At 46.7% G+C, this 27812-nt stretch overlaps 1 protein-coding gene across 15 annotated transcripts in view; it reads right to left on the bottom strand.

Moving 5' to 3' along the window:
* The window catches only part of LOC121879414 (tyrosine-protein phosphatase non-receptor type 9-like), a 105868-nt gene that overhangs the window by 48430 nt on the left and 29626 nt on the right, over nt 1-27812 (bottom strand). For 4 of the 15 annotated variants that reach the window (XM_042386055.1, XM_042386052.1, XM_042386054.1 and 1 more), the window contains exons 2-3: nt 27001-27027; nt 17774-17806 (exon numbers count right to left, since the gene is read on the bottom strand). The exons of 1 other annotated variant lie outside the window; for it this stretch is intronic. In XM_042386055.1, coding sequence (XP_042241989.1) covers nt 17774-17806; nt 27001-27027 — 60 coding nt within the window. Of the gene's footprint in view, nt 1-7254; nt 7773-17773; nt 17807-27000; nt 27028-27812 lie in introns of those variants that run through there. 10 more of the 15 variants (XM_042386059.1, XM_042386064.1, XM_042386066.1 and 7 more) reach the window with 5 other exon arrangements.

Below are 27812 nucleotides of genomic sequence, written 5' to 3'. Positions count from 1 at the left end.
TCCGTCATTCACAAATCTAAGTCGACTCGTGCATTTCACAATCGCTTCACTATCACGCCGGTTGTGTTGGACGCTCGTAAACTGCAGCTTAGTGTGTGTGTGTGTGTGTGTGTGTGTGTGTGTACGTGCGTGTGTGTGTACGTGCGTGAACCTGAATACACACAGGGGTTTATAGATACTGTACATAACTACAGCTGACTCATCCCTAATAATAGATACACTTATGTAAAGAAAAATATTCAATAACATCAGTACAAGGGATGAAGTGGGTTGATGATGGTGATGGTGGTGATGATGATGATGATGACGATGATGATGACTCACTGTACCCTAAAATAGTTAACTAATTTGGTATCATAAAAAAAATCCTCAGGTGACGAGATAACATTACCAGGCGGTCCCCCCAACTTATATATGGCATCAAGAGGTTCAGTAGCGAGGAGGAGGGGGGGGGGGTTAAGGAGGTGTAAACATCTGGCACCAGCGGCCCTCCTTCACCCTCACCACATCCGGCGGTGGCACTAGGCACTTCCCTTCCCTCTCCACCCCCCCGGTGAGACTTCCTGTACACACACTAAACCTCGACAAAGATTCCGAGTCTGGGATCACGTGAAGATCAGCATTCCTGGTAGATTATTTCACCTGATAATTGGTCACCTTAATGCTACCGGTGGGGAGGTAATGTTCACGTGATCCCTGGCTAGCATCCACGTTAAGATACAATGCTAAGTCAACATATTCACCAGTAGAGTCTCACACGTGATTCTGACGCCATTTTGTGACGTCGCCACCGCTTGTGCCAGTTATGGGAACGATTTTACCTCGCCGAACCCAAGGAGGGACAGGGGAGAGGAGGAGGTAGAGGAAGAGGGGGAAGAGGGAGGAGGAGATAGAGGAAGAGGGGGAGAGAGGAGGAGATAGAGGAAGAGGGGGGAAGAGGAGGAGGAGATAGAGAAAGAGGGGGGAAGAGGAGGAAACAACTCGTCAAGAAGAATGATAACGAAAAGTGGGTGAAACAGTGAAAGGGGGAAGAGGAGAGAAAGCGGAGGAGGGCAAAGGGAGGGTAGAGGAAAAGAGTGGTGGTGGTGTCAGGGAACAGTGGTAGTAGTGGTAGTAGTAGTAGTAGTAGGAACACAGAGGACACCGGCACATGATATAGAGTGCCACGAGTGAGGGAGGAGGAAGGTGGTCCTGCGGGAAGCGTCAGTCAATCACGACGCACACAAAGTGAAGTGTGTGTGTGTGTGTGTGTGTGTGTTGAGGGTATGACCAATGACCTTCACCTCTGACCCCAATGATCTGAAAATCAATTAAATACCTTCCTTATAAACACACACACACACGTGAAGGAGTTACTACACCACGTGAGGCCCCTAATAACACCATCTGTGAGGGAATTACTACACCACGTGAGGCCCCTCATAACACCATCTGTGAGGGAATTACTACACCACGTGAGGCCCCTCATAACACCATCTGTGAGGGAATTACTACACCACGTGAGGCCCCTCATAACACCATCTGTGAGGGAATTACTACACCACGTGAGGCCCCTCATAACACCATCTGTGAGGTAATTACTACACCACGTGAGGCCCTCATAACACCATCTGTGAAATTACTACACCACGTGAGGTCCCTCATAACACCATCTGTGAGGGAATTACTACACCACGTGAGGCCCCTCATAACACCATCTGTGAGGGAACTACTACACCACGTGAGGTCCCTCCTAACACCATCTGGGAGGGAGTTACTACACTACGTTTTTGCTGTTCAACACCTACATTAATCTGTATGTTCACTGTATGTTCCTTTACCTTTCTCTAATGAAGGCTTTTGTTAAACCACCATTGTATGTAATAAGTCATTTATGCCCAATGTATATTTTCAGCCTTCGGGCTGCAGAACTTTTTCAATAAACCGTTAATTATTATTATTATTTACACACACACACGCCGGCCAGGAGCCAGACACAGCAGGTGGGTCAACACAGCTCACCACCTGTCGCCCATCACCACACCGCTACCTTCACCACCAGTCCCTAACCTAACCAACCTTAACCTATTCTACTCTTAAAACGTACTTAACCTAACCTCACTTAACCTAAACTAACCCAACTTAACTTACCACTAACGTAACCTAACCTCATCCTAACCACGACAAATCCATCGAATCAATATTGAAAAAAGTAAAAAAAAAAATTGGGTTCGGTTTTGTTTCATGGTCCCCCCCCCACTAACTCCAATTTACTCCAACTTTTACTTCAATACAATTCATGGGTTAACTTGCACCCGAAATTTGGTAACATTTTAATAATATAGCGAAGTTATATAATAGTTTGGCTAATGTATACTACGCACGGTGTACACAAAAAATATAGTTCGGTAAAATTATACAGTGGGTGAAAAATATGTTTAAATATACAGGGTGAAATATACACTACTATAAAACTACACAGGGAGTGAAAATATTAACAAAATATATATATAAACTGGGGGGAAAATATATATATACTATAACAAAATATACGAGGTGGGAGTATACATAAAATATATGTATTTTGATGTACAACTTGTATAGCAGATTATTATTATTATTATTATTATTATTATTATTATTATTATGACGAGATGAATGAGGCTGAGAGTGAGATATGTACAGCATCTGGAGAAGGAGGAAGAAGGAAGTGAAAGGAAGGAGGAGAAGGAAGTGAAAGGAAGGAGAAGGAGGTATTGGTACTGTTCAAAACTTCGTCTCGGTTACATCTATCCATCTATCTATCTGTCTCCCTCTATCACTCCACTTTTATAAACGTATCACGAGCAAATTAGCAGCAGGTAAATAACAGTTCCTCCACCCCTAGGCACCAACACCTGGCGGGCTGACAGTTGGACCACACACACACACACACACACACACACACACACACACACACACACATACTACTTCTTGCACTGTCACTATGTTGAAATGCCCTGTAGTTTGAGCTTTTCCCCATCTAGTTATTATATATCTTATTTGCGTCACTTATGTTACTTGTATAATTTATAATTCGAAACCCATTCCCCAAATATGTAACTGTATATTTTCAGCCTTCTGGCTGCCAAGCTCTTTCAATAAACCGTTAATTATTATTATTATTATTTTTTACACACAAGGGCCTTTATATCCTGGACGTGAGACCAAACGGAGACATAAACACAAGGACCATATGCTTTCCTCATCAACGTGTAGTGGGGCAGTAATTAACTCCCCGCCCCTCTCTCTAAGACACCAGCACAACAACCCTATCTGTCCCTCTCCCCTTCAACCCTCCCAGTGTTGTGTAAATAATGCGCTGACGAGGTAGCCAATCAGCAGCAAGGGTGAGTGGGTGTATCACTTAGGGGTGTTAGGTCTCCAGCTCACCTTACAGGAAGCCACCCCCCTCTCCTGGTCACCCTACACCCTTAAGGCACCTCACTATTTGTTCACACGGTATACACACAAACATCATCACTGCCCTCTAAACACCTTACCGACGTCCCCGGCTACACTACACCCTATCTCTCGTCAGTTTTCCTTTCCACCTCGACGACACTCACCCTAGTCTACGCCTGATAAGTTCCTCACCAACCAGGTTCTGCAGTGGTGATATTGTCTAGTTAGTGGGATGATGGCACCAAGTCTTTCTGCTGGCACTAATAACAGTCTATCTAGTTAATTAGGACCCGCTGATATCGTCTCTAAGTAAAGTCTAGGTCACACACACACACACACACACACACACACACACACACACGGGTTCGCATGACAACACCGACGTCGCTTCTCCCCTACAGTGTCATCACCAGCTGTTCCTCCTCGCTGACCCGCACACGTCATCACTACAGTCACGTCACACTTCTGCCTTCAAACACGTCATCACTACAGTCACGTCACACTTATGCCTTCAAACACGTCATCACTACAGTCACGTCACACTTATGCCTTCAAACACGTCACCACTACAGTCACGTCACACTTCTGCCTTCAAACACGTCACCACAGTCACGTCACACTTCTGCCTTCAAACACGTCACACTTCTGCCTTCAAACACGTCACACTTCTGCCTTCAAACACGTCACACTTCTGCCTTCAATCACGTCACACTTCTGCCTTCAAACACGTCACCACTACAGTCACGTCACACTTCTGCCTTCAAGATTGTCATCAAAGTTCGTAGGTTAGGGCTAGGTTAGGTAGAGAGGGGAGGAAGAGCGGGAGGAAAGGAGGAGAGGGAGGAAGAGGAGGAGAGGGAGGAGGAAGAGGAGCGGGAGGAAGAAGAGGAGCAGGAGGAAGAAGAGGAGCAGGAGGAAGAAGACGAGCAGGAGGAAGAAGAGCAGCAGGAGGAAGAAGAGGAGGAGCAGGAGGAAGAAGAAGAGGAGCAGGAGGAAGAAGAAGAGGAGCAGGAGGAAGAAGAGGAGGAGCAGGAGGAAGAAGAAGAGGAGCAGGAGGAAGAAGAAGAGGAGGAAGAAGAGGAGCAGGAGGAAGAAGAGGAGCAGGGGGAAGAAGAGGAGCAGGAGGAGGAAGAGAAAAGAAGCAGGAGGAAGAGAAGAGGAGCGGAAGTGAGAGCCGTGACCCCCTTGACCCCCACTGAGGATGAAACAGGAGGCGTGGCACTGAGTAATTACCCGCCGGCCAGCAGGAGGCGGCGGCACCCAACACCATAAACGGTGCCATTGTGAGCTACCAACCCGCGCCGGACGTGACCCAACCACCCCACCACAATGCTGTCCTGTGTGGTGGCTCCCTGACTGACGAGGCCATAACTCTACCACAACAACCACCACAACCACTACAACTTCCACCACAATACTAACAATCACTACCACCTCCACCACAATAATAACCATTAACCCTCTCTAGCAGCACAATCACCACACCAACCACTACAACATCCACCACAATCACCTCCAATACCACAACCACCATCACAATACTGCTCTGCCTGGCTCCCTCACTGACACCACCACCACCAAGAATAAAATACAACAACCACACACGCACACACCGATTACAATACTCTCACTTATCTCCATTTGAGGACAATCTTACGGACGGACAGACGGTCTGAGAATTCCGTGATAAACCTTTAGAGCAGTGGTTCTCAACCTTGTTTGCCCCATGCACCCCTTTCACCATGTCAGAATGTCATTCCCCCCTCCTTTCCAAGATTGTCTGCCTCAAAAAGTGCATTCCAAATAATATGCATATAATACTGAAAATCCTTTATTTTTTCCATATTAGTATCAGTTCCCCCCCCCCTGAAAACCTGAGGGGGGAAATTCCCCCCTGGTTGAGAACCCCTGCTTTAGAGCATACTGTACACTTGAACACTATATTATTGAATGTGACACTCAAAAGACTTCAGGCCACCTGGTTTATTGTATCTTGAACTATGTAATTATTACATTGAATCTTGGGTGCTTGAGGACATTCTTGCTGTTTATCCCAAATTTGCTAGCCCACACTGATTAGTCCTCAAATAGAATATGACTCCAATGTATATGAACCACTGTCTTGCATGGGAGTGAACACTGACATCACTCACATGAATCTGATATATATATATATATATATATATATATATATATATATATATATATATATATATATATATATATATATATATATATATATACACACAGTATACTGTTAATGAATATGATGTATTTCTTTGCATATGAACCTCTGTCCTGCGTGGCAGTGAGAAGTGATACCACCCTCAGTGTCAAGACCAGACTAAATTACTCAGAATAGGCAAACTGTACTACAAGCTTTGCCAATAAATTTGTTAAACTAAAAACCGGGTCAATTTTTTATCCCCCGAAAGAGCTGGAGAAGAGGAGGAGGAGGAGGTGAAACAGGAGGAAGAGGAAGGAGGGGGAGGGAGGAGGAGAGGGAGAGAGGAGGAAGGAAGATGAGGAGGGAGGAAGAGGAAGAAGGGGAGAAGGTGGAAGAAGAAAGAGGAGGAAGAATAGAAAGAAGAAGAGGAGAAGAGCGAAGAGGAAGAGAAACATCAACAAAATAAGGTCTGTACAGCAGGCATCACATCCCGGCAATATAAGACTCTCTTGGTCCATCATCAAACACTTCACTGAGGCTGTGTTATATATAGTCTTTTACTCCTTACTTCTAAAAAAATAACCGGAAATGAGAATAGAAATCGGTGGGCATGGTACAGTAACCGGTGGGCATGGTACAGCAACCGGTGGGCATGGTACAGTAACCGGTGGGCATGGTACAGTAACCGGTGGGCATGGTACAGTAACCGGTGGGCATGGTACCTGTAACCGGTGGGCATGGTACAGTAACTGGTGGGCATGGTACAGTAAACCGATGGGCATGGTACAGTAACCGGTGGGCATGGTACAGTAACCATGGTACAGTAACCGGTGGGCATGGTGGTTACAACCGGTGGGCATGGTACTGCCGGTGGGCATGGTACTGTAACCGGTGGGCATGGTACTGTAACCGGTGGGCATGGTACAGCAACTGGTGGACATGGTACAGCAACTGGTGGGCATGGTACAGTAACCGGTGGGCATGGTACAGCAACCGGTGGGCATGGTACCGGTGGGCATGGGTTGGTACTGTAACCGGTGGGCATGGTACTGTAACCGGTGGGCATGGTACAGTAACTGGTGGGCATGGTACAGTAACCGATGGGCATGGTACAGTAACCATGGTACAGTAACCGGTGGGCATGGTACAGTAACCGGTGGGCATGGTACAGCAACCGGTGGGAATGGTACAGCAACCGGTGGGCATGGTACTGTAACCGTGGGCATGGTACTGTAACGGTGGGCATGGTACTGTAACCGGTGGGCATGGTACAGCAACTGGTGGACATGGTACAGCAACTGGTGGGCATGGTACAGCAATCGGTGGGCATGGTACAGTAAATACAGGTGGGCATGGTACAGTAACCGGTGGGCATGGTACAGTAGTACAGCAACCGGTGGGCATGGTACAGTAACCAGTGGGCATGGTACAGTAACCGGTGGGCATGGTACAGTAACCAGTGGGCATGGTACAGTAACCAGTAACCGGTGGGCACAACCGGTGGCCGGCGGTGATATTGTAATACTAGGGTAAATAAACAAAATATTTGAAGAAAAAAATGCTTATGTAGCTTTAGAGCCTTGTGGTGGGTGGGTGGGTGGGTGGGTGGGTGGGTGGGTGGTGTGTGTGGGTGGGTGTGGGTGTGTGTGTTTACCTGTACTCACCTGGAGAAAGCAGTCCATGACGCCGCACAACACCATCCTTACTGAGACACACTAGTATAGCATCACTAGGCTATCCTCTGCTCTGCCTCGCCTTGTCCTTCCCCACACCACCAACACCCACAACGCTGGGTTAGGTTGAGACTGCGGCAGGAGTGAGGCCTTAGAGGGCGGTGGTAGGCGGGGAGAGGAGGTGACCAACACTTCCTGAGGGAGGCACCGTCCAGAGGAACCCCGCGTGGAGTGAGGCACCGTCGGTCAGCAGCTGCCCCTCACACACTCACTCACTCATTGTACCCTCGTTTATCCTTGAGGTTGAGGTACACCCATCAAGTCGTCCTCCACCAAGTATGACTCCAGTGTCTGTGTGCTACGTGAGACAACGACGCTACCACTTGATATATACTGTATATATAAGGTTTTCCTGGACCAGTTTACATTATACAGTCACTATATATTTTTTGTCATTTCAATTAATTAACTTCTTTGCCAAACGCTTGTACGACGATGACTATACATTAATATGAGTTAGGGAAGGGTTACACACACACACACACACACACACACACACACACACACACACACACCCCAAAGTGCTAACAGACGGAAGTGACTGATTCACCCCACTACCGAACAGACAAAAGGAATTCGACCCATTAAAGGACAAATTTACGGCACGCGTCCTCCTATAACAGACAGGATCACGACAAGGGAGGGAGATCATAACACGAGCGCTAATTCACGTAAACAAAGTGCACACACATAAATCGTCGACTTCATTACTAAACGTCCATTATACCGAACAGTTGAGGCAGAGAGAGAGAGAGAGAGAGAGAGGTGATCAATGGACTACCTTTAGGCTAGCAAGTCATTAAAGAGGCTGTGTTGAGGTCACCCGCTCACCGCCGCCTCACGTGCTGGGATGTAAACAAACCGTCATGCAGATGTGTCCCATATACTGTATGCCCTCATGACCGATACCTAACCAAAACAAGTCCGAAAACAAGCCTACAACATGTCCCTAACGAGTCTACAACATGTCCGGAACACAGCTAAATATCCCAAACACGTCTAAAACATGTCCAAAACAAGTCCCAAGCACAGCTAAAACGTGTCCTACAACCCCCCACATAATCCATAACACACATTCACAACGCCAGGTGAAGGCAGCGTGAACACCGTGTAATTACCCACTAAACGACAACTGAATATGCCACTTTGTTCACCAGTTTGAGAGCGTGGGAACCCCTGACCCACTTGCCAATCATTCCGTCCACCCACCCACCTTCTGTCCACCCACACCCTGTCTACCCACACCCTGTCTGTCACGCTAAATGAGCTAAACGTCTCCGCCAACCCTCGCTTATTAATGTGGTTCATCTGATTTACATACAGACTAAAACTAGGCAACATGTCACCCCCTCCCCGCCCCTAATGCGCGCACGCACACACACACGCACACACACCAAATTAGCAGTTTATCATTATTATTAATATTATTTAATTTCATATACGAGTACGGTAACAGTATTGAGGCTAGTATGGGTGTGAGTGACAGTGGTTGAGTGACGGAAGTGTGGAACAACGAGTGACACTGTGCGGATGGGCGTGGAGATGTACTGGGTCGTGGATGTATGGATGGTGTCGGATGAGTGGGTGATGACAACACACACACACACACACACACACACACACACACACACACACACACACCACCGGAAATTACTTCACCCTGGGGGAACACACAGGGTGGGGAAAGGAGGAGGAGGAACGTGAGAGAGAAAGAAAGAAAGAAAGAAAGGAGGAGGAGGCTGACACACACTGGGAACAACGGTGGAGGCACACATCAGTCAACAAGGGGGAATGAATGGCTAGGTACACCTCACCCACCATGGTAAAATATACACCTACTCACACACACACTTCACCCTCCCCCACTCACCCCACCCCACACACTTCACCCCACCCCCCACACTTCACCCCCACACACTCCTCACACACACTCCCCCACTCCCACACACTTCACCCTCCCCACTTCCCCCACCCCACACTTCACCTCACCACCAGGTGGGTGGTGGTGGGTCAGACATGGGTGGTGGTGGGCCAGGCAGTGGGTGGTGGTGGGCCAGGCAGTGGTGGTGGTGGGCCAGGCAGTGGGTGGGTGAAGGCAATGTGAGCTGGCCTGTAATTACCTCCAGCCCAAATGCCGCTCCCATCACACGTCCTACATGACACCCCCCCACCCATCACCCCTCCACCTTTAACACACAACCTCCCCACCAGACATGACCCCCAACCTCTCCCACCAGTAACACACCCCCCAACCCTCCCCACCAGTAACACATGACCCCTCTACCCCTCCCCACCACACATGACCCCCAACCTCTCCCACCAGTAACACATGACCCCAACCCCCCCCACCAGTAACACATGACCCTCTACCCCTCCCCACCAGTAACACATGGCCCCCCAACAGCAGGTAACACCACTACCTATACGGCCACAAGCTTGGGAAGACCATTTCCACGTGTAAACATAACCAGAGGTGCGGTACATCCACACCGTCTCAAGTGTTCACCCACACCGTTACTCAAACACTTCCACACACACACACACACACATACACACACACACACACACGTGACAAACACCGCCAAACAGACAGCTTCACACACGCACATACAAAGCTGTTACACACACACACGTGACAAACACCGCCACAGCATCACACACACGCTACTTCCTCTTCCCGGATATAACATGAAAGCCTCTGTTATACCTACCGGAACACCTCCACCTGCAGTGTTATGCAAATCATCTCCCGAAAAAATAATAACAACAATGGTAGGTGTAGTTATAATATAATATAACAAAAATAATTACAATGCCAATGGTCGGGGCAGTAGTAATAATAATAATAATAATAATAATAATAATAATAATAATAATAATAATAATAATAATGTATATAATCTTCTCAAGTCAACTTTTAGCATTAAGTCAACCTGTCAATAATTTCGGCCGTGTTTCGTAATTTTTTGTCAGTGGTGAATGACTATGACGATTAAAATGGTGATGTAATGTGACATGTCAATATTCAGATGAGTTCGTGTATTGCTTAATAGTGAATCTATGGACAACTCTCTCTCTCTCTCTCTCTCTCTCTCTCTCTCTCTCTCTCTCTATATCCTCAGAGAAAATCCTAACCAGTTCATCTCCACATAAAAAAAGGATAATTTTGTTCAACTCGTATTATTATTTTTTTATAAGAATCATGTTAACAGCAGTTCACAATTTCATGAAAAAAAATATTCCAGAGCTAAAAAAATAAATAAAATAAAAGTGTAAAATTCTGTCAAGTTTAACAGCATAAAACACGAAAATTTACAAAGGTAATTAACATGTGAAAAAATTATGTACACACAATTTCATCAACCAACACAGACAGACACACACAACAATAGCAAGAGAGTGTGTGTGTGTGTGTGTGTGCTGCGTAATACACAATGGAGTGGCACATCTGTGGACGGGTGTGGCACGGTCAAGAGTCGAGCCGGCACCAACCTCCCATCACCACCTTCACTAAGATCATCAATACAAGTGATCCTAACCCAACCCAACCCCAACCCAACCCAACCCAACCCAACCCAGTAAGACCTAACAAATTTATTTATTGATGTTTAGATTAGAATTATATAAATTATTTCGTGTCGTTTCATTCTGGGGTCGAGATTCCTAGATTTTGTGCCTAACACGCCACTCCACCGCACACACACAACCCCCTACACTCTTCATATCATCACTACAAAAAACACTTCATTACACCAGTCAGTTCTACAAAAAAATTCCACAAACGGTGTCACTACATTTTCCAGGTCAGTCTCAATTCACACAATGTATTCAGCGAGACAGTCTATTGCAAACTCTCTTTTTCTGCATACATTTGGCGCGTCTGTTTTCTGTTCACTCTTCGGTATATTCAGTTCCTCAGTTCATGGTTCGGGAAGACAAATTACTCACACCAGTTCCTTAGTAACCACGGCGGCACGTCCTTACTACTTATATACCTCACTAAAGGACGGACACAAAACACACCCACTGGACGGACAAACGAACACAAAATCACACCCGACGGACGGACGAACACCAATTCACACCCGACGGACGAACACAAAATCACACCCGACGGACGAACACACACGCAACAAGCTCGGGTAATATCGAGAGCATTGGTGGTAAGTGGAGAGAGAGGGTCAGTAGTGCTGTCTATACCCCTAATACACAGTGATGACTATGAACCGACCGAGAGAGAGAGAGAGAGAGCAGTCCTGGTGACCATCACACACGGCCCGCTACTCACTCACTGACTGCCGGGTCTTCTTCCTCCCCACCACCACCACCGTCACCAGCACCACCAACCAGCCAACAACCCTCCTCCTCCTCTCACTCCTGCCGCCACCCCGGTACATTACTTAACGCCTTCAGTATTAACCCCAGTGGTGGCTCATGCTCGGACACCTCCACACGACAGAAGGGGGCTCATGAGGTGAGTGTATCATGAGAGAACGTAGGCACAGTGACAGGAGGAAGGGGGCAGGGGGAGGAAGCGGGCAGGGGGGAGGAAGGGGGCAGGGGGGGGGGAAGGAAGGGGGGAGGGAGGGAAGGAAGAGAGGGGGTGGAGGGAGGATGTAGGGAAGGAAGAAGGGTTAAAACAATCACCACCACCACATTGAAAAGGGGAGAAAATCATGACTACCACACCACCAACAACCACACTACCAACAACCACTCTACCACACTACCAACAACCAATCACTAAGACCCCCTGACGGAGACACGATGATCCTCCCCATACTGGCCAGATATTTTGTAAATTATGTGTTAAAGGAATATCCTTCCTTCCTTAGGCTTTAGTAAGCCCCTTTATAATATTTATACTGTATATACTTGTCACACTTGCCAGATGCTTCTGGCATCATTGTACAGGGGTACCTGGTGACAGCACTAGGATCCCGCTTCCTCTATCAAGGAATAAACAATTGAAATTGAATCACTAAGTACACACGGATGATGAACGGAGAGGCAGAAGCTCAGAAAATGACTGTTGTAATAATTATAAATCTGACATAAGTGGTAGTCCGCCTCCACCCCCAAGATACCTTCCCACCACACCCACTCAACCCCCTTCCACCCACATACCCCCCCCCCCAAAACCCCACCCATTGCCCTTTCCTCTCACCACCGATAAAGCCACCCAACCCAAATACATATTCACCACTCTACTCACCACCCTCTCATCCACCTATTGGTCATCCATCCAACCACACGCACCCACCCATCCATACCACCATCCCCCGAAAACGTTCACCCACCACCACTCCTAACCACAGAGTATAGTTCTAAGCAGCGAGATGCATTGTAACCACACACAGACGGGTTCACTTGACTACAGGATAAGTTTTAACCTCCGGAAGCGTTCACTCAGCACCATAACCTTTAAGATCGGTTTAGCCAACTTCCTGTGAGGGCGGGGTGGGTGTGTGGGTGGGGGCAGGGGGCAAGTTTACTTAATCTCCTGCAGACTGTTGAGTTTATCAGCTACGTGTGGCTGGTGGCAAAACATCCGCTAGCAAGCATCAACCTTTCCCCTGCCTCCCTCCCCTTTTCTTCCCAGCTGACCCCAACATCCTCCCCCACCCCTCCCTACCTCCCCCTGCCTCACGTGGCAATACTCAGTGACAACAGCACCTCTCAGTGTCCAAGAGACTGAACTACTCAGATTAGGCAAAATTGGACCTCAATCTTCTTGCCAATAAAAATGTTACACTCAAACCACCACCACCACCACCCAACCTGTCGTTGTTGAGTCATCCCTCCAACCCACCTCACCCTCCAACCCCCCCTCCTCTACCCAACATAGCCAATCTGGAGTTATGGCCCCAAATCCCTCCTCGATAACTTGGGATCACCACTGCAGTGTTCCTCTCATCCCAGCCTATCATCTCCTTCCCTCCACTTTCTCTCTCCTTTCCTTTCCTTCCCACACTAAGGCCATTCACAGCCTCTACACCAAGGGTGGGCAATTATTTTTGATGGAGGGCCACTTCATGAATGGTGGCACACTTCGCGGGCCACACACTTAATGTGTATTGCTGCTATGTCCACCCAACTTCCATAATTTTCCTTTCTGTAATTAAAAAGAATTTTTTGTTTCTGATTGCCAAATGCAGTGGCGGGCCACAGAAATAATTTGGCGGGCCAAATGCGGCCCGCGGGCCGTGCTTTGCCCACCCCTGCTCTACACAATGTTCCCTTAGCACCCCCCCAAATTACCTGTGTAAACCTAACTCCTCGCCCCACTCCCTGTACCCACTCATCTACCTGTGTTCGCCCTCATAATTAACACCTTAATGGTCCTCCTTCCTACCTTCTCTCCTCCTAGCTGTTTCCCTCACCATTTCCAGAACACTAGACAAGCCCTCTGATGGGATAACATGTGAGATTTCATTCCTCTCTCAACTATGTAAAACTACTATGATATAATGAAGTAAAATTATGTTAAGTGAATAATAAATTAGCTCAGGTACACACTCAGGTGATATAAAAAATATGTCTTTGAAGTAACTAATTAAAGAGAACATTTAATAAACTCAAGCAACATTGTTTTTTATTGTTTTTGTTTTACTTCATAGGTTAGTAAGTGACGCCTCAGGTAAGTACTTTAATTAATCGTTAGTACCATGGGTTCGTCCACTACTCACGAAAATGACGAATTCTTTGCCTCAATCACAGGAAACGAAAGAGGATCACCTTTAGATTACACACCCCAGCTTATTTCACCTGGTGATTAAAAAGCCCTCACGCTTACTTAACCTTGCGCAACCAAATCGGGTGGGATTCGGGGCTCGTTTACGGTTTCGAGGTTCTGGTCCAGTTTCGGTGTTCGGGTCCGTTTTTGGGTTCGAGTGGGATTCAAGATTCGGGTTCGGTTTTGGGTTCGGGGTTCACGTTCCGGATTCGGGGTTCAGATCCTGATTCGGGTCGGGTAATTAGTTTGGACCATTAGTAGCGAGGGACAACGGCGGGAGCAAAGTTTACAAGGCGTGGCGTTCTGGCTGTGAATAATTTAGCAGCCGGGGACGTGAAACGGATTTAGCTGGTCTCTGCCACACTGTGCATCTTTACCGTGCACCTCTATTACTATAAGACTATCACACCGAACACAACACAATAATAAGCCGGTAGTCCCACACACGTCCACAAGACACACCGCCTGGTTACTAGGGTCATCAGAGGTGCCTTGGTATAGTGCCTCGCTGTGATATGCCGCTACTCTACTCAGGCCAACAAAACACCGCTGATGACCCCGTGTATAGTGTAAACAAACCCCGTGTGAAGGTTGAGGGGAGTCGTGTGTTGTGTGGGACAGCTCTCATGACACGTGGGAATGAAGATGTTTGAAAGTGTTATGTGAATGTGACCAAAAGTACCAAGGAGGATGAGTCTGAGTTAATAGATATAATTTAAGTTAGTTACCTGAAGATTAACCCTCTTATCTTATTTCACCTGTAACATTAATCGTCCTTATGCTAATTTATCCTAACCTAACGCTAACCTAACTAAGTGTAACCTAACCTAACCTATCTTATCTTATTTATCTTTAATATTAACCATCCTTGTGCCAATCTATTTTAACCTAATGCTAACCCTAACCTAAGTTCACCCCCCCCCCCTATATAGTGTTTAGGGTGGTTAATCTTCAGGTGATCCAATGAAAACACACCCAGCAACACCTTCGTAATAGCGCCTCATCACAGTAGACTCTGTGTGTGTGTGGCAGGTGTCAAGTGCGACTCACACACACCCAGCCCACAGTACCGTGTCACCGGCCTACACTTGTATACCGTAAAACACAATTGGCTGATTCGTGGACCTAAATTAACGTAAACTAAAATAAATACAACCTAACCTAACCAAACTTAAACTAACCTGATATAATATGTAAAAAGACAGACAGACACAGACAGACAGACAGACAGACACAGACAGACCACTAGAGGGAACCATTACGCTATACACAAACCATCATCATCCACATTAAAGCCACCACACTCCCGCACCCGCATCCAAAAATCACCAACTCACTCACCCACACCCGCATTCAACCCCATGTTGACCAGACAGTTTTCTCGCCCTGTCCAACAGAAACTGACACAGTGACGCAGCCTCTCAATTCATGAACACCATCACGTCATCATGGAGAATATGTATAAACCAAGAATGTGTGTGTGTGTGTGTGTGTGTGTGTGTGTTTTTAATTTCCGGGTGGTTGGGTAGGGGGTTGAGGCCAATATTCCCGGGTCTCCATCACGTGAAATAATAATAATGTAGTCGGCGGTGGCGGTGCCCTTAGGGAATACCACACCACCGCCCTACCCTGATATATACCTCCCCCTTATTCTATTATGTATCACCGCCCTACCCTGATATATACCTCCCCCTTATTCTATTATGTATCACCTCATCTGCTTCCTCCTCCTCCTCCTCACCCTCCCTCCTCTTCCCTTTGCTTCCCTTCTCCTCCTCCTCTATGATCGTCTCATGGTATACCGTCTATAAATCATAACAAAGAGAGTACCAGCAGGGCGACACACACACACACACACACACACACACACACACACACACACACACACACACACACACACACACACACACACACACACACACACACACACACACACACACACACACACACACACACACACACACACACACACACACACACACACACACAGTCAGTTCTTCGAGGCTGATGTTATGGTCACTGCAGCAGAAGTCATTGAGGTTAGGTGGAGGTAAGGTTTCAGGTCCACCATTTACCTTTGCAAGTCCCAGCCACACAAAGACCCTCACAAGAACGACCTCCTCCTCCCCTGTCCAGGAGCCTCCCTGTCACCCAGAGCCTCCTCGTCACCCTGAGCCTCACTGTCACCCAGAGCCTGACTGTCACCCAGAGCCTCCCTGTCACCCAGAGCCTCCTCGTCACCCTGAGAGACCGTCACCCTGAGCCTCACCGTCACCCAGAGCCTCATCGTCACCCAGAGCCTCCCCCGTCACCCAGAGCCTCCCCCCCCCTCCCGTGTACTGGTGCCACGCCAGAGATTAATAATGAGAGAGGATGTGGGTGGCCTCTCTCTCTCTGACACCACAAGAGCACCATCCACCCTCCCTACGACAAACAGACACTGAATATATCAGGCCTTTAAACCACTATCAGGCCTTTAAACCACTATATTAGGCCTTTAAACCACTATCAGGCTCTCACACCACTGTATATAATGCCCAGCCCTGGTTATATTTACGCCACGTTGCTGTAACATCCGGCTCCTGACATCCGGGTAAACAATCGGGTACGTGAGTCAGGCGTAAACAAGGACGTGGGTTCGAACCTTCCCCTCCCCTGGGTACGTAGATAGGTAGTTAAGTAGTTGGGTTAGGGAAAGGGGTGGAGAGGTAGGGAAAAGAATGGATGAACAGACAAAGTAGAAAGGGAAGGAAAAAAGGAGGAGGAAGGGAAATTATAAGAAAGAAGAAGGGAGAAGACGGGAAAGGAAAAGGAAAAGGTAAAAAAAAGGGGGGGTGAGGGGGCAAAGGGAAAGATGGGAGAGAGAGGGGTGAAAACGAGTGAATGTGAGGGAAGCAGGATGTAAAAGGGAGAGAGAAGGTAGTTTGAAAGCTAAAACTACCCCAAATAGATATGGGTGTTCTTCCATTTGTTTTGATACCGTACAAATAAACACACAAATAAAATAAATAAGATAAACAAATAAACTGACCTACATATGGTACTTACCCCTCATTTTGTTGCAAACAGTAGAAGTATGAGAAACAAAATGGATGATATTAGGGCCTTGGTATGTACCGAAAAAAATCGATATAATAGCATTCACCGAAACATGGGTCAACCTAGACTCACGTGAGTTACCTGTCGAATACCAAATTGCAGGTTACAAATTATTCCATACCGATAGGCAGATTAGGAAAGGAGGCGGAGTAGCAATCTATGTCAGGGATAATCTGAATTGCAAAATAAAGAAAGAAATAAAAACAGAACGGAATACAGAAACAATTTGGATAGAATTAATCGATTGTAGGGAAAAATTAATCACAGGAGTAATACATAGACCTCCTAATCTTGATATAGTTAATGAGCGACTTATTTGGGACGAAATGTGCAGGGCTTCCATACACAGCATAGTCTGTGTAGTAAGTGACTTTAGCCAAGACTACAGACAGACAGACAGCTAGCACAAGACAATAGACAGAAAGACACAGACAGTACAAGAGAGACAGACAGACAGCACAACACATAAGAGACAGACATGCACAAGACTAGAGACAGACAAACAGACAGGCAATACATGATAACACAGGTGAACAAAAAGCACAAGACAGACAGACAGACACGTAGAGAACACGAGACAACAGACAGGTGAGGTAAGAGACATGGGACAGGTACCTTCTTCTGCTTGGTGACTGCTGGAAGACTCACCTGGTGAGGGAGAGAAAGAGACTAGTCTTCTGCTTGGTGACTGCTGGAAGACTCACCTGGTGAGGGAGAGAAAGAGACGGGGTTAGTAAACACACACACACACACACACACACGTAACACACACACACACACACACACACACACACACACACACACACACACACACACACACACACACATGTTTACTGGGCAAAACAAAAGACAAATGACACACTTGGTTAGGGTTAGGTTAGGTTAGGTTATGGTACAGTGTGGGGTGTTTACTGGGTCCGTTGTAATCCCAGACTAGACTTTCTTAAGTGAGACCGGAAATGGCCTCTCACCTGTGATAACGATACCTGTTGACACACACACACACACACACACACACACACACACACACACACACACACACACACACACACACACACACACACCACTCGGTAAATACTGTAGCTACACTTTCAACGGAGTAAAAAAAAAATACATAAACGGGAGATTATCAACTTGTTAAAACCGGATCACATTAACATCTTCAACACAAACAACTAAAATAAAAAAAACAAAAACCCATCCTGAACAGAGAAAAAAACAAACCATCACACCATCACAACCACCATCACCCATCACCATCACCCATCACCATCACCTTGGGTCATACACTCACCTCAGTCATCCTGTATTTCTTCCTAGTGAGACCCATCGTGAACCCTGATACAATAAACAACAATAACAAGGGTGAGGTGTCTTGTAGGGGGGGGGGTCCTGTCCTTATATCGGGGTCTTCTTACTCAAAACCCCTCACTAAGTTTTCCTCTCAACTGAATTTTTTCCAAGAATTGATCGTTCACTGAATTCCTGTATATATTTCCTTCATCTCAACAACCACTTCTGTTATCGTTAGACACTGTAGAGGGGGGGCAGGAGGGGGGAGGGGAAGGGGTGAGAGAGTTGGGGTTAAGTACAGCACGACAGCTAATTTACAGCATAAGCACAGCACCAAATGATATCTTGTCACTGTGGGGTTTTTTTTTTAAGTTTTTGATAATCACAGCATGAATTGGGTTTCTGAATCAATATAGCGTTCACTTGTAAGTTTCAATATCAACGAAACACACACACACACACACACACACACACACAACACACCTGGATAACGATACAAGGTACCGGGGTCGGTGTACACTCCTTAAAAGCTTAACTCGATAGAACAACGTTATCAAATGACCTTATGTGCACCGAAGTCACCCCACCACCAGCAATTGTCTCATGTCACACACACACACACACACACACACACACACACACACACACACACACACACACACACACACACACCTTTTACCCAGCCCGAAACTGGGTCAAGTGTACACGGCAATATGAGGCCGAGGTGTATCGACAACTGCAGGAGGAGGGTATAGTTTACTGCAGCCACGAGGGAGAGCCACGAGGGAGAGACCCAGGGCCACGACGGAGAGACCCAGAGCCACGACGGAGAGACCCAGAGCCACGACGGAGAGACCCAGGCCCACGACGGAGAGACCCAGAGCCACGAGGGAGAGCCAGTCAGCCACGAGGGAGAGCCAGTCAGCCACGTGGTGTCCCCGGGAGTGAGAGGAGGATCTTGACTGATGGGTGAGCGAGCTGCTACTACCACATACACTTATCTGGTTTTTATCTTTTGACTATTTCCTGCAAGACTGATTAGCTTTAACTAGGTAGTCCTCTCTTGACTTGACTGTCTAGCCGGCTTCCTGCTTTATTTAGTAAGCTGGCTGGCTGGCTAGGCTGGGTTATATCCTGCTTGATTGACTGGCCTCTTGACGGGTTATATCCTGCTTGATTGACTGGCCTCTTGACGGGTTTGTTTTGATGATCCCTTGCCTGGCTGACTGGTTGTGTGGATGACTGGTTGGCTGAATGGCTGTAGAGAAAGCTGACTGGTTGTGTAGATGACTGAATAACTGACTGACTGGCTGGGTGGGTGGGTGGGTGGATGGCTACCCTACCACCAACAGGCCTGCACTGAGTCTCTCGCCGGAAACTGCACCACAAGTGTCAGATAACCCGGCCAAGCGCCTCCTTCCGGTGAAACCCCGCCCATCGCCCATAAACACACTCACTCACGCACTCATACTCACTCACTCACGCACTCATACACACACTCACCCACTCATAAACACTCACTCACTCACACACTCTTAACCACGCTCACTCACTCATAAACACACTAATTTATAAGCACACTCACCTACTCGTACACACGTAAACACACTTCCGTACTCAAAGTCACACACACACACACACACACACACACACACACACACACTTGCTTTCATAAATACTTGTGGTCTGAGAAGGGAAGAAAGAAGGTGGAGGGAAGGTGGAAAGAGGGTGGAGGGAGGGTGGAAAGAGGGTGGAGGGAGGGGGGAGGAAAGAGGGTGGAGGGAGGAAAGAGGGTGGAGGGAGGAAAGATGAAGGGTGGGAGAGAGAGAGAGGGAGGAAGGGGAGGCGGTGAGGATACGAGAGGAAGAGTGAGAGAAGAACACGGGATGATCTTATTTCCTCCTCCTTCCCACCGTCCATTCATCCCGTTACGGTAATTACAAGGTAACAGGTATTATGCATCAGGTAACGGTAAGGTGTCACACTTCTCTTGTACACACACACACACACACACACACACACACACGTCATGTTTACCTTTTGTTGCCAGGTTACATTAACAAACTCATGAGATGTGTTCGGGTTAACGACCAAACAATTACACGACTGAAGCTTATTGTCGGCTTATATAACTTCCCTTGTTATCGTCACCTCCACCCCCTCCAAAAAGTAAAGGGAGGGAGAGGAGAGGAGGGCAAAAGGTTGGTGAAATTGTACAGGAGCCAAATAAATAATAATAACCTCGCTACAGTTTAGTAATGTGAATCTTGGACAACAATATATATATATAATGGCGGTTTGTCTACTCTGTACTTTGACCGAGGGAGTTTTGTCAGGGGAGGCGGGGGCGGGGGGTTTGGCTGATGTCCGGACCCCCACACTGCTCACAACACACAGTCACAAGGGCTGTAGATACACTGAATGTCATATCAGAAGTAAGAAGCTGTCATTAAAATGCTGTGAAAAAACACGGCAAAGATAACAGTACCCGATAACCATCACACCGATAGCACCCACCCGAGGTAGACTACACCAAGATGACACTCAATATGGCGTCGATATTGAGCAAAGACTTTTTTTTCGAGGGAGTGTTTTTGTTTCCTCATCTCCGGGGCGAGTGGAAGAGGAGGGGGAGGAGGGGGAAGGACGAGGAGGGAGGAGGGAGGACGAGAGGGAGGACGAGAGGGAGGAGGGAAGGACGGAGGGGAGGAGGGGGAGGAGAGGGAGGAGGGGGAGGAGGAAAAAGGTGGAAGGAAGGAGGAGGGAGTAGGGGAGGAGGAGGATGAAGGTGAAGGGGGTGTGTGTCAGTGATGAATCTATCCGTGGGTGGAGATAAGAGTCCTAACCTAACCTAACCTAACCTAACCTAACTGGTACACTTGGGGACAGATACAGTGTGTTTCTCTTTAAGTTTGATCGTGTTGTTAAGGTCTCTGCCTGCCTGCCTGCCACCCACCCACCCACCCACCCGCCCACTCAGTCAGTCAGTCAGTCAGTAGTTAAAGGGCAACACACACTTCGGAAAACACTACCTCAAACGAGTATGTACATCTTTATTAATATATAAATATACCGGTAATTTAATCTATTACCGGATCACCTTGAAGAATCTGCACCCCACGGTTAGGTTAGGTTAGGTTGGGTTAATTTAGGTTAGGTTAGGTTAGGTTAGGTTAGGTTAGGTTAGCTTAGGTTAGTTTAGGTTGGGTTAATTTAGGTTAGGTTAGGTTAGGTTAGGTTAGGTTAGCTTAGGTTAGTTTAGGTTGGGTTAATTTAGGTTAGGTTAGGTTAGGTTAGGTTAGCTTAGGCTAGTTTAGGTTGGGTTAATTTAGGTTAGGTTAGGTTAGGTTAGGTTAGGTTAGCTTAGGTTAGTTTAGGTTGGGTTAATTTAGGTTAGGTTAGGTTAGGTTAGCTTAGGTTAGCTTAGGTTGGGTTAATTTAGGTTAGGTTTGGGTGATTCATCTTAAACTAGGGGGGAGATTCTTAAGCACTACACAACAAATAATTACTTTAAAAAATAAAACACAATCCAGCTTATAAGAGGAACACGAAGAGACGCCTCGCTACTATGACTGAACGAACGAGGCGCCATTAATGAAGGTCTTAACACGTTCTCTCAATCACAGCTAAAACAGAAAACGTGAGAGCCCTAACTCTCTCTCTCTCTCTCTCTCTCTCTCTCTCTCTCTCTCTCTCTCTCTCTCTCTCTCTCACACACACACACACACACTTTCTTCCCCTTTCACTCCCTTCCGCCTCTAAAATGGACAAGTTTTTCTTTTAACCCCCCCAAAAAAAATCGGATCACATGAAGATTAAACACCCCTAGCTTACCCCCCCTCCCTGATGATTATACACCCTAACGCTACAGTGGAGGGGGAGGTTAGGTTAGGTTGGGTAAGGTTAGTATTAATTTGGTTAGGTTAGGTTATCAGGAAACGAGCTTCGTAACCCACGACCAAATAACCATCTCCCGTTAAGAGGTCTCCTGGAGGGGGGGATGGTTAGGCAACTTCTGGGTGACAATGTTTTTAAAAGTCCATCGGAATTTCTCCTCTCGCGTTAACAGGGAAAAAAACTCTCTCTCTCTCTCTCTCAGAACCGAATGTTAAGACACCATGAAATAATAACTGTTGTTAATGATAAAGACAATGGAGAGTTGTATAACGTGAATTATAACTATTTACAACACTTATACTCTACTAAACAGCGGTTGTGACACATCATACCTCCCTCCCCCGCTGACATAGAAAACGAGATACAAACCTTCCTATTAACAGAAGATGGCCCATGGACAGTGGGAAACTAACCTAAACTATCCTGACCTGACCTAACCTCCCAGTCCTCTTAACCTAACCTCCCTAACCTATCCTTCCTCAACTAACTACTTGTGCTAGTTTCAGTACTAACCTAACCTAACCCAAGGCCACTAATTAGCAGCAGGGTATTTAATTAGCAGGTGAATTAAAAAAAAGGGAGGGGGTCGAGGAGGGGTGGTAAGGGGGTCAGGTGGTGAGAGAGCTGGTGAGGAGGGGTCAAGGTGGTGAGGGGTCAAGGGGTGGTGAGGGGGCCAGGTGGTGGAGGGGTCAGGTGGTGAGGGGCCAGGGTGGTGAGGGGTCAAGGGTGGTGAGGTGGGTGGAGAGGGGATCAGGTAGAGGATCAGGGAGAGGGCTAATCAGGAATTTTGATTATTTTATGCCATTTTCCCCCTCATTATTTCTCTTAGGCCGTACTTATATGTTATGGTCCGGTACTAAATGGATTCGATTCTAATCACAATGGGTTCCAATCTTCACTGCACATTCCGGCATACGTCACTGAGGCGAGGTGTTGTGAGCCCAGAGTGCAGTGCTCTCTCCAGACGAAGAGTGGGGTCCAGGCTGGAAGGAAGGGTGAGAATATGGATGGAAGGAAGGAAGAAAGGACAGGAAGAGGTTGAAGATGTGGGAAGAGGGAAGAGGACGGAAGGAGGAAAGTAAGGGGTAAAGGAATGAAAGAGATGGAAGGATGTCCTACAGATAATGGAGGAGAGAGAGAGAGAGAGAGAGAGAGAGAGAGAGAATATACTTTGGGCAGGGAGGAAGGAGGGTGGGGGGTGGGGGTGCTTCTCTATATCTCAAAAAGTAAACAATGAAAATAAAAACCCAATCATAAAGTGTCCTAATTTTTTCCCTTATACCCGAAGGACCAGATAGCGGCCTTATCATCTCGTGTATATATATGAGTGAAGGAGGAAAAAATTGATTAGTTAATTCATAAAACGACATTGTTTCTATTATTATCTCCTGACGAAGAGGTGAAGGAGGAACGGAAGGGACGACGAGGGTTATTACCATCTGAAGGTGTGTGTGTGTGTGTGTGTGTGTGTGTACAATATTCATAAACTCCCCCCCCCCTACACTGACGCCCCTCCTACCTTGATACCACCACGACGCTCACTCCACCTTCAGGATACACTGCCACACTACGTCAGGGTATCTTTTGCTTATACATTATACATCACGTTGTATTTAACCAATGTGTTAATAAAGTATACTTCTGTATTTATTTATATATCACTTTAAGGCATGTATATATATATATGTATGTATACGTATAACATTAGAATTTATATATCCTGCAATAAACTGTACCTGTATATATACCTGTAATTACCTTGACTATTATATTTACCTGTAACTACCTGTATTCTCTCAATGAAATTAAATAAATTGAAATGAAATGAAACTGTAATCCTGGGTCGTAAAAGAAATATAACCCTGGTTTAAATTCCCTCACACACACAGAGGTGAAGCAGGGAGGCGGCGCGACTCACTACACACTGAAGGTGATCAAATCCGATAAGAATCTCAGGTCCCCGGCGTCTGTAGAACTCCCATGTAAATCTTTCCCCATGAGAGGAGGAACTTGGGGTGTGTGTGTGGGTGGTATGGGTGAGGCTGGGGGATGGAGGGTGTGGTGGTGTTTCACTGGCTGACTTCTGAGACAATTGTCTTTTATCTGTCTTCATTATCATTATTTCCATCCGGTATTCTTTACTTGGGTGGAGAGAGAAGAGAGAGAGAGAGAGAGAGAGAGAGAGAGAGAGAGATTGGTTCTGTGTGTACTGACCTCCTGCCAATTTTAAGTTGTTGTGACCAGTTGAGGCCTGGGGGGATGGAGGTTGAGGTTGAGGTGGGGGAGGCTCCACCATCTGACTCATCCTCCTCCTTCTTCCCTCCCTTCACTCCTGACTTATTTCACCGCTCGCTTGTTAGACTTGTTACACGCCGGGAGGACAAGAAGACGTGAAGAGACAGGAGGTGGCGTGATGAGAAGATAAGAGACGGGAAGAGAAACGGGAACCGAACCAAACCTAACCAAACTTAAACCTAACCTAGTCTTAAACCTAACCTAACTTAAACCTACCCTACCCCACACCCTCTATATTTAGCATTTGTATATTTTTTAATCACCAAACGTAAACTGGGTTCTTAACACCTACAATACAATACAATACCAGGTCCACACACACACACACACACACACACACACACACACACACACACACACACACACACACACACACACACACACACACACACACACAAAGTTTGAACTCTGTGAGACTCCTGTGTGTAACCTCCGCAGCAAGTGACGGGAGAATATGTTTAACTGCCCCATTAAAAAAGAGAGAGAGAGAGAGAGAGAGAGAGAGAGAGAGAGAGAGAGAGAGAGAGAGAGAGTGTCACTCCTAAACACCTGACTGAGTGTTGTCTTGAGGCCCCAACACCCCACAACACTGTACAGTATACAGTATATACCACTTACAGCATTTTCCCCGCCAGATGGGTTTCCTTGGCACCATTTTCCTCCCGTTTAGTCACCCACAGTGCAAGTCGTCTTTTCTGACCTGACTGGTGGATGGATGCCCCCCCTCGTGAGTTGTTTTATTTTTAGGAATAGCAATAAGTAATTCTTTGGTGGGGGTTTTGTTACTAATTTCACTCTAATAATTTTTTAAACACCAGAAAACTATTTATCACTCTGAATCGTCGATATGCACTTTAAAACCGACCAACTTATTCTAAAACAAAACACACACACACACACACACACACACACACACACACACACACACACACACACACACACACACACACACACACACACGAGACTCAGAAGGATTACAGCAAGATTAAATTTCACGTATAATAAGACCACAAGACCTTTCAAACTCCTCAGAAGTAGTAGGAGGAGGAGTAGAGAAGGTGGTAGTTGTGGTGGCCGGGGGGAGGGGTGAGGATAGTAGTGCCCACCTCCTCCCTCCCCCCAGCAGCAGCGTACCCAGAGCCGTATAGATCGCCTCCACCACCACCAGCAGGAGGAAGGCGCCCCATGAACCCACAGCCCTGACCTACATTCCTGCCCAACAATTTGGTCAACCGCTCACACCCATCTTCCTTCCTCTCTACCTCCCTTCCTCCTCTCTCTACCTCCCTTCCTCCCTCTCTACCTCCCTTCCTCCCTCTCTACCTCCCTTCCTCCCTCCCTACCTTACCCACTCTCTCCTTCCTCTTCCCTCCCTCCTTTCCTCCCTACCTCTTCCTCCTCCTCTTTAACATATGGTTACGTTAGGTCAGGTCAGGTTAAGTTCTGTTGTCTGGGTCGATTACATCCGGGAATCAGTGAATACCCCGAGGAAGGCATTACGTTCTCCGGGCCGGCTGTTCGTTCACCCAGGCCTTCCGTTCATTGTCGCAAGATGGTCCGAATGACGCCGTAACTATGAACGGTAAACCTGATTACAATGATAAAATCACATGAAGATTAGCCCCCCCCAACTGCATTTCACCTTATAATTAATCTAACCTAACGTAACCTAACCCCTCCCAAATAGTGTGAGGTGATTAATCTTCAGTTGATCCTTTTAAAGAAACTTGGTCAAGGGTGATATGAGTTGGGTTTCAAAGCTAAGTGGGTGGTGGTAGTAATGGTGATGATCATGATGATAGTGGTGGTGTTGGTGGTGATGGTAGTGGTGATGGTAGTGGTGGTGAGGTAGTGGTAGTGGTGATGGTGGTGGTAGTGAGCCGCTTGAAGAGATTCAGGTCACAGTAGGTCAATGTCGCAGAAATGGAGCCTCCTAAAGTGTCGCTGGAGGGGTGAAGTGGGAGGAGCAGGGGAGGTTGTGAATGGCTGGGGAGGAAGGAGAGGGGTGGGTGGGGGAGGAGAGAGGAAGAAGGATTTTCACTCGACAATAAAATAAAAAAATAAAATAAAATAAATAAAATCTTTAAGTACACCAGAAAATAAATAAATAAAGTCTCCAATAATAGTAAATTGCAACTGAATAATAGTGCAGATAAATAGAAAAAATGAGTAAAAAGTGAATAACTGAGTACTAAGGTTGGGTGAGTACTGTACTAAGAGCAGCTGAGTACTGAAGACATATGAGTACAGTACCCATGTTAAATTAGTGCTAAAGTCAGATGAGTACTTAAGTTAGGTGAGTACTAAAGATATTGAGTACTAAAGTTAAATGAGTACTTAAGGGAGATGGTACTCACAGGGTCATCCGTCAAGGGAGGTGGCTGCTGCAAAGGAAGACCCATGTTATTCACACCAAATAGACAGATAGATAAATAGATAAATAGATAGATAGATAAACAGATAGATAGCCACATCATCATCAACTCCCACCACTTAAAACACTATTTACTGTACCTCATCCATCCATCCATTCATTCATCCATCCATCCATCCATTCATCCATCCATCCATCCATCCATCCATCCATCCATCCATCCATCCATCCATCCTTCCTAGTGGTGATGGAGTGGGATGGTGGGTTGGTCGGGTGGAGTTGGTGATGGAGAAATGGGGAGTTAGTCGGGTGGGTTAATGGAATGGTTTTGGGGATGACAAACAAACAAAATTTCCACCTACAGGCAGTTCCCCCACCTTCAGAAACACCCCCCCTCTCTCCCTACACCCTGATCTCCAAACTCCTGAGGTAATACGTCTTAGGGGTGTTCCTCAGATAAGGTCAGAACACTCTTAATAACAAGGCGGTAAGGCACAGATTCTCAAGAAGCTCATGGGTATGTAGTGAAACAGTGGAGGGGGGAGGACTGGCAGGACAACAGGGACTCACCAATAAAGAACACCAGTTCGTTAACAGAATGCAGATTCAACAGTACTCCATCAACAGAGGGCTCTAACTCACCTCATAACCTAACCTAACTAACCACAACCAATAGTAGTGTGGTGGTGGTGGTGGTGTGTGTTATGACAGTAAGATTCTTGTGACCTGTACAGGATGCCTAGGTCCATCCTAGTATAGGACACGAGGGGTGAGGGTCTATTACGTTAGGTGAAT

The sequence above is a fragment of the Homarus americanus genome, unplaced genomic scaffold, assembly GCF_018991925.1.
Source record: "Homarus americanus isolate GMGI-L3 unplaced genomic scaffold, GMGI_Hamer_2.0 scaffold30768, whole genome shotgun sequence".
Lineage (NCBI taxonomy): Eukaryota > Metazoa > Arthropoda > Malacostraca > Decapoda > Nephropidae > Homarus > Homarus americanus.
The sequence above is the reverse complement of the archived record's forward strand: the minus strand, read 5'-3'. Positions and strand labels throughout refer to the sequence as shown.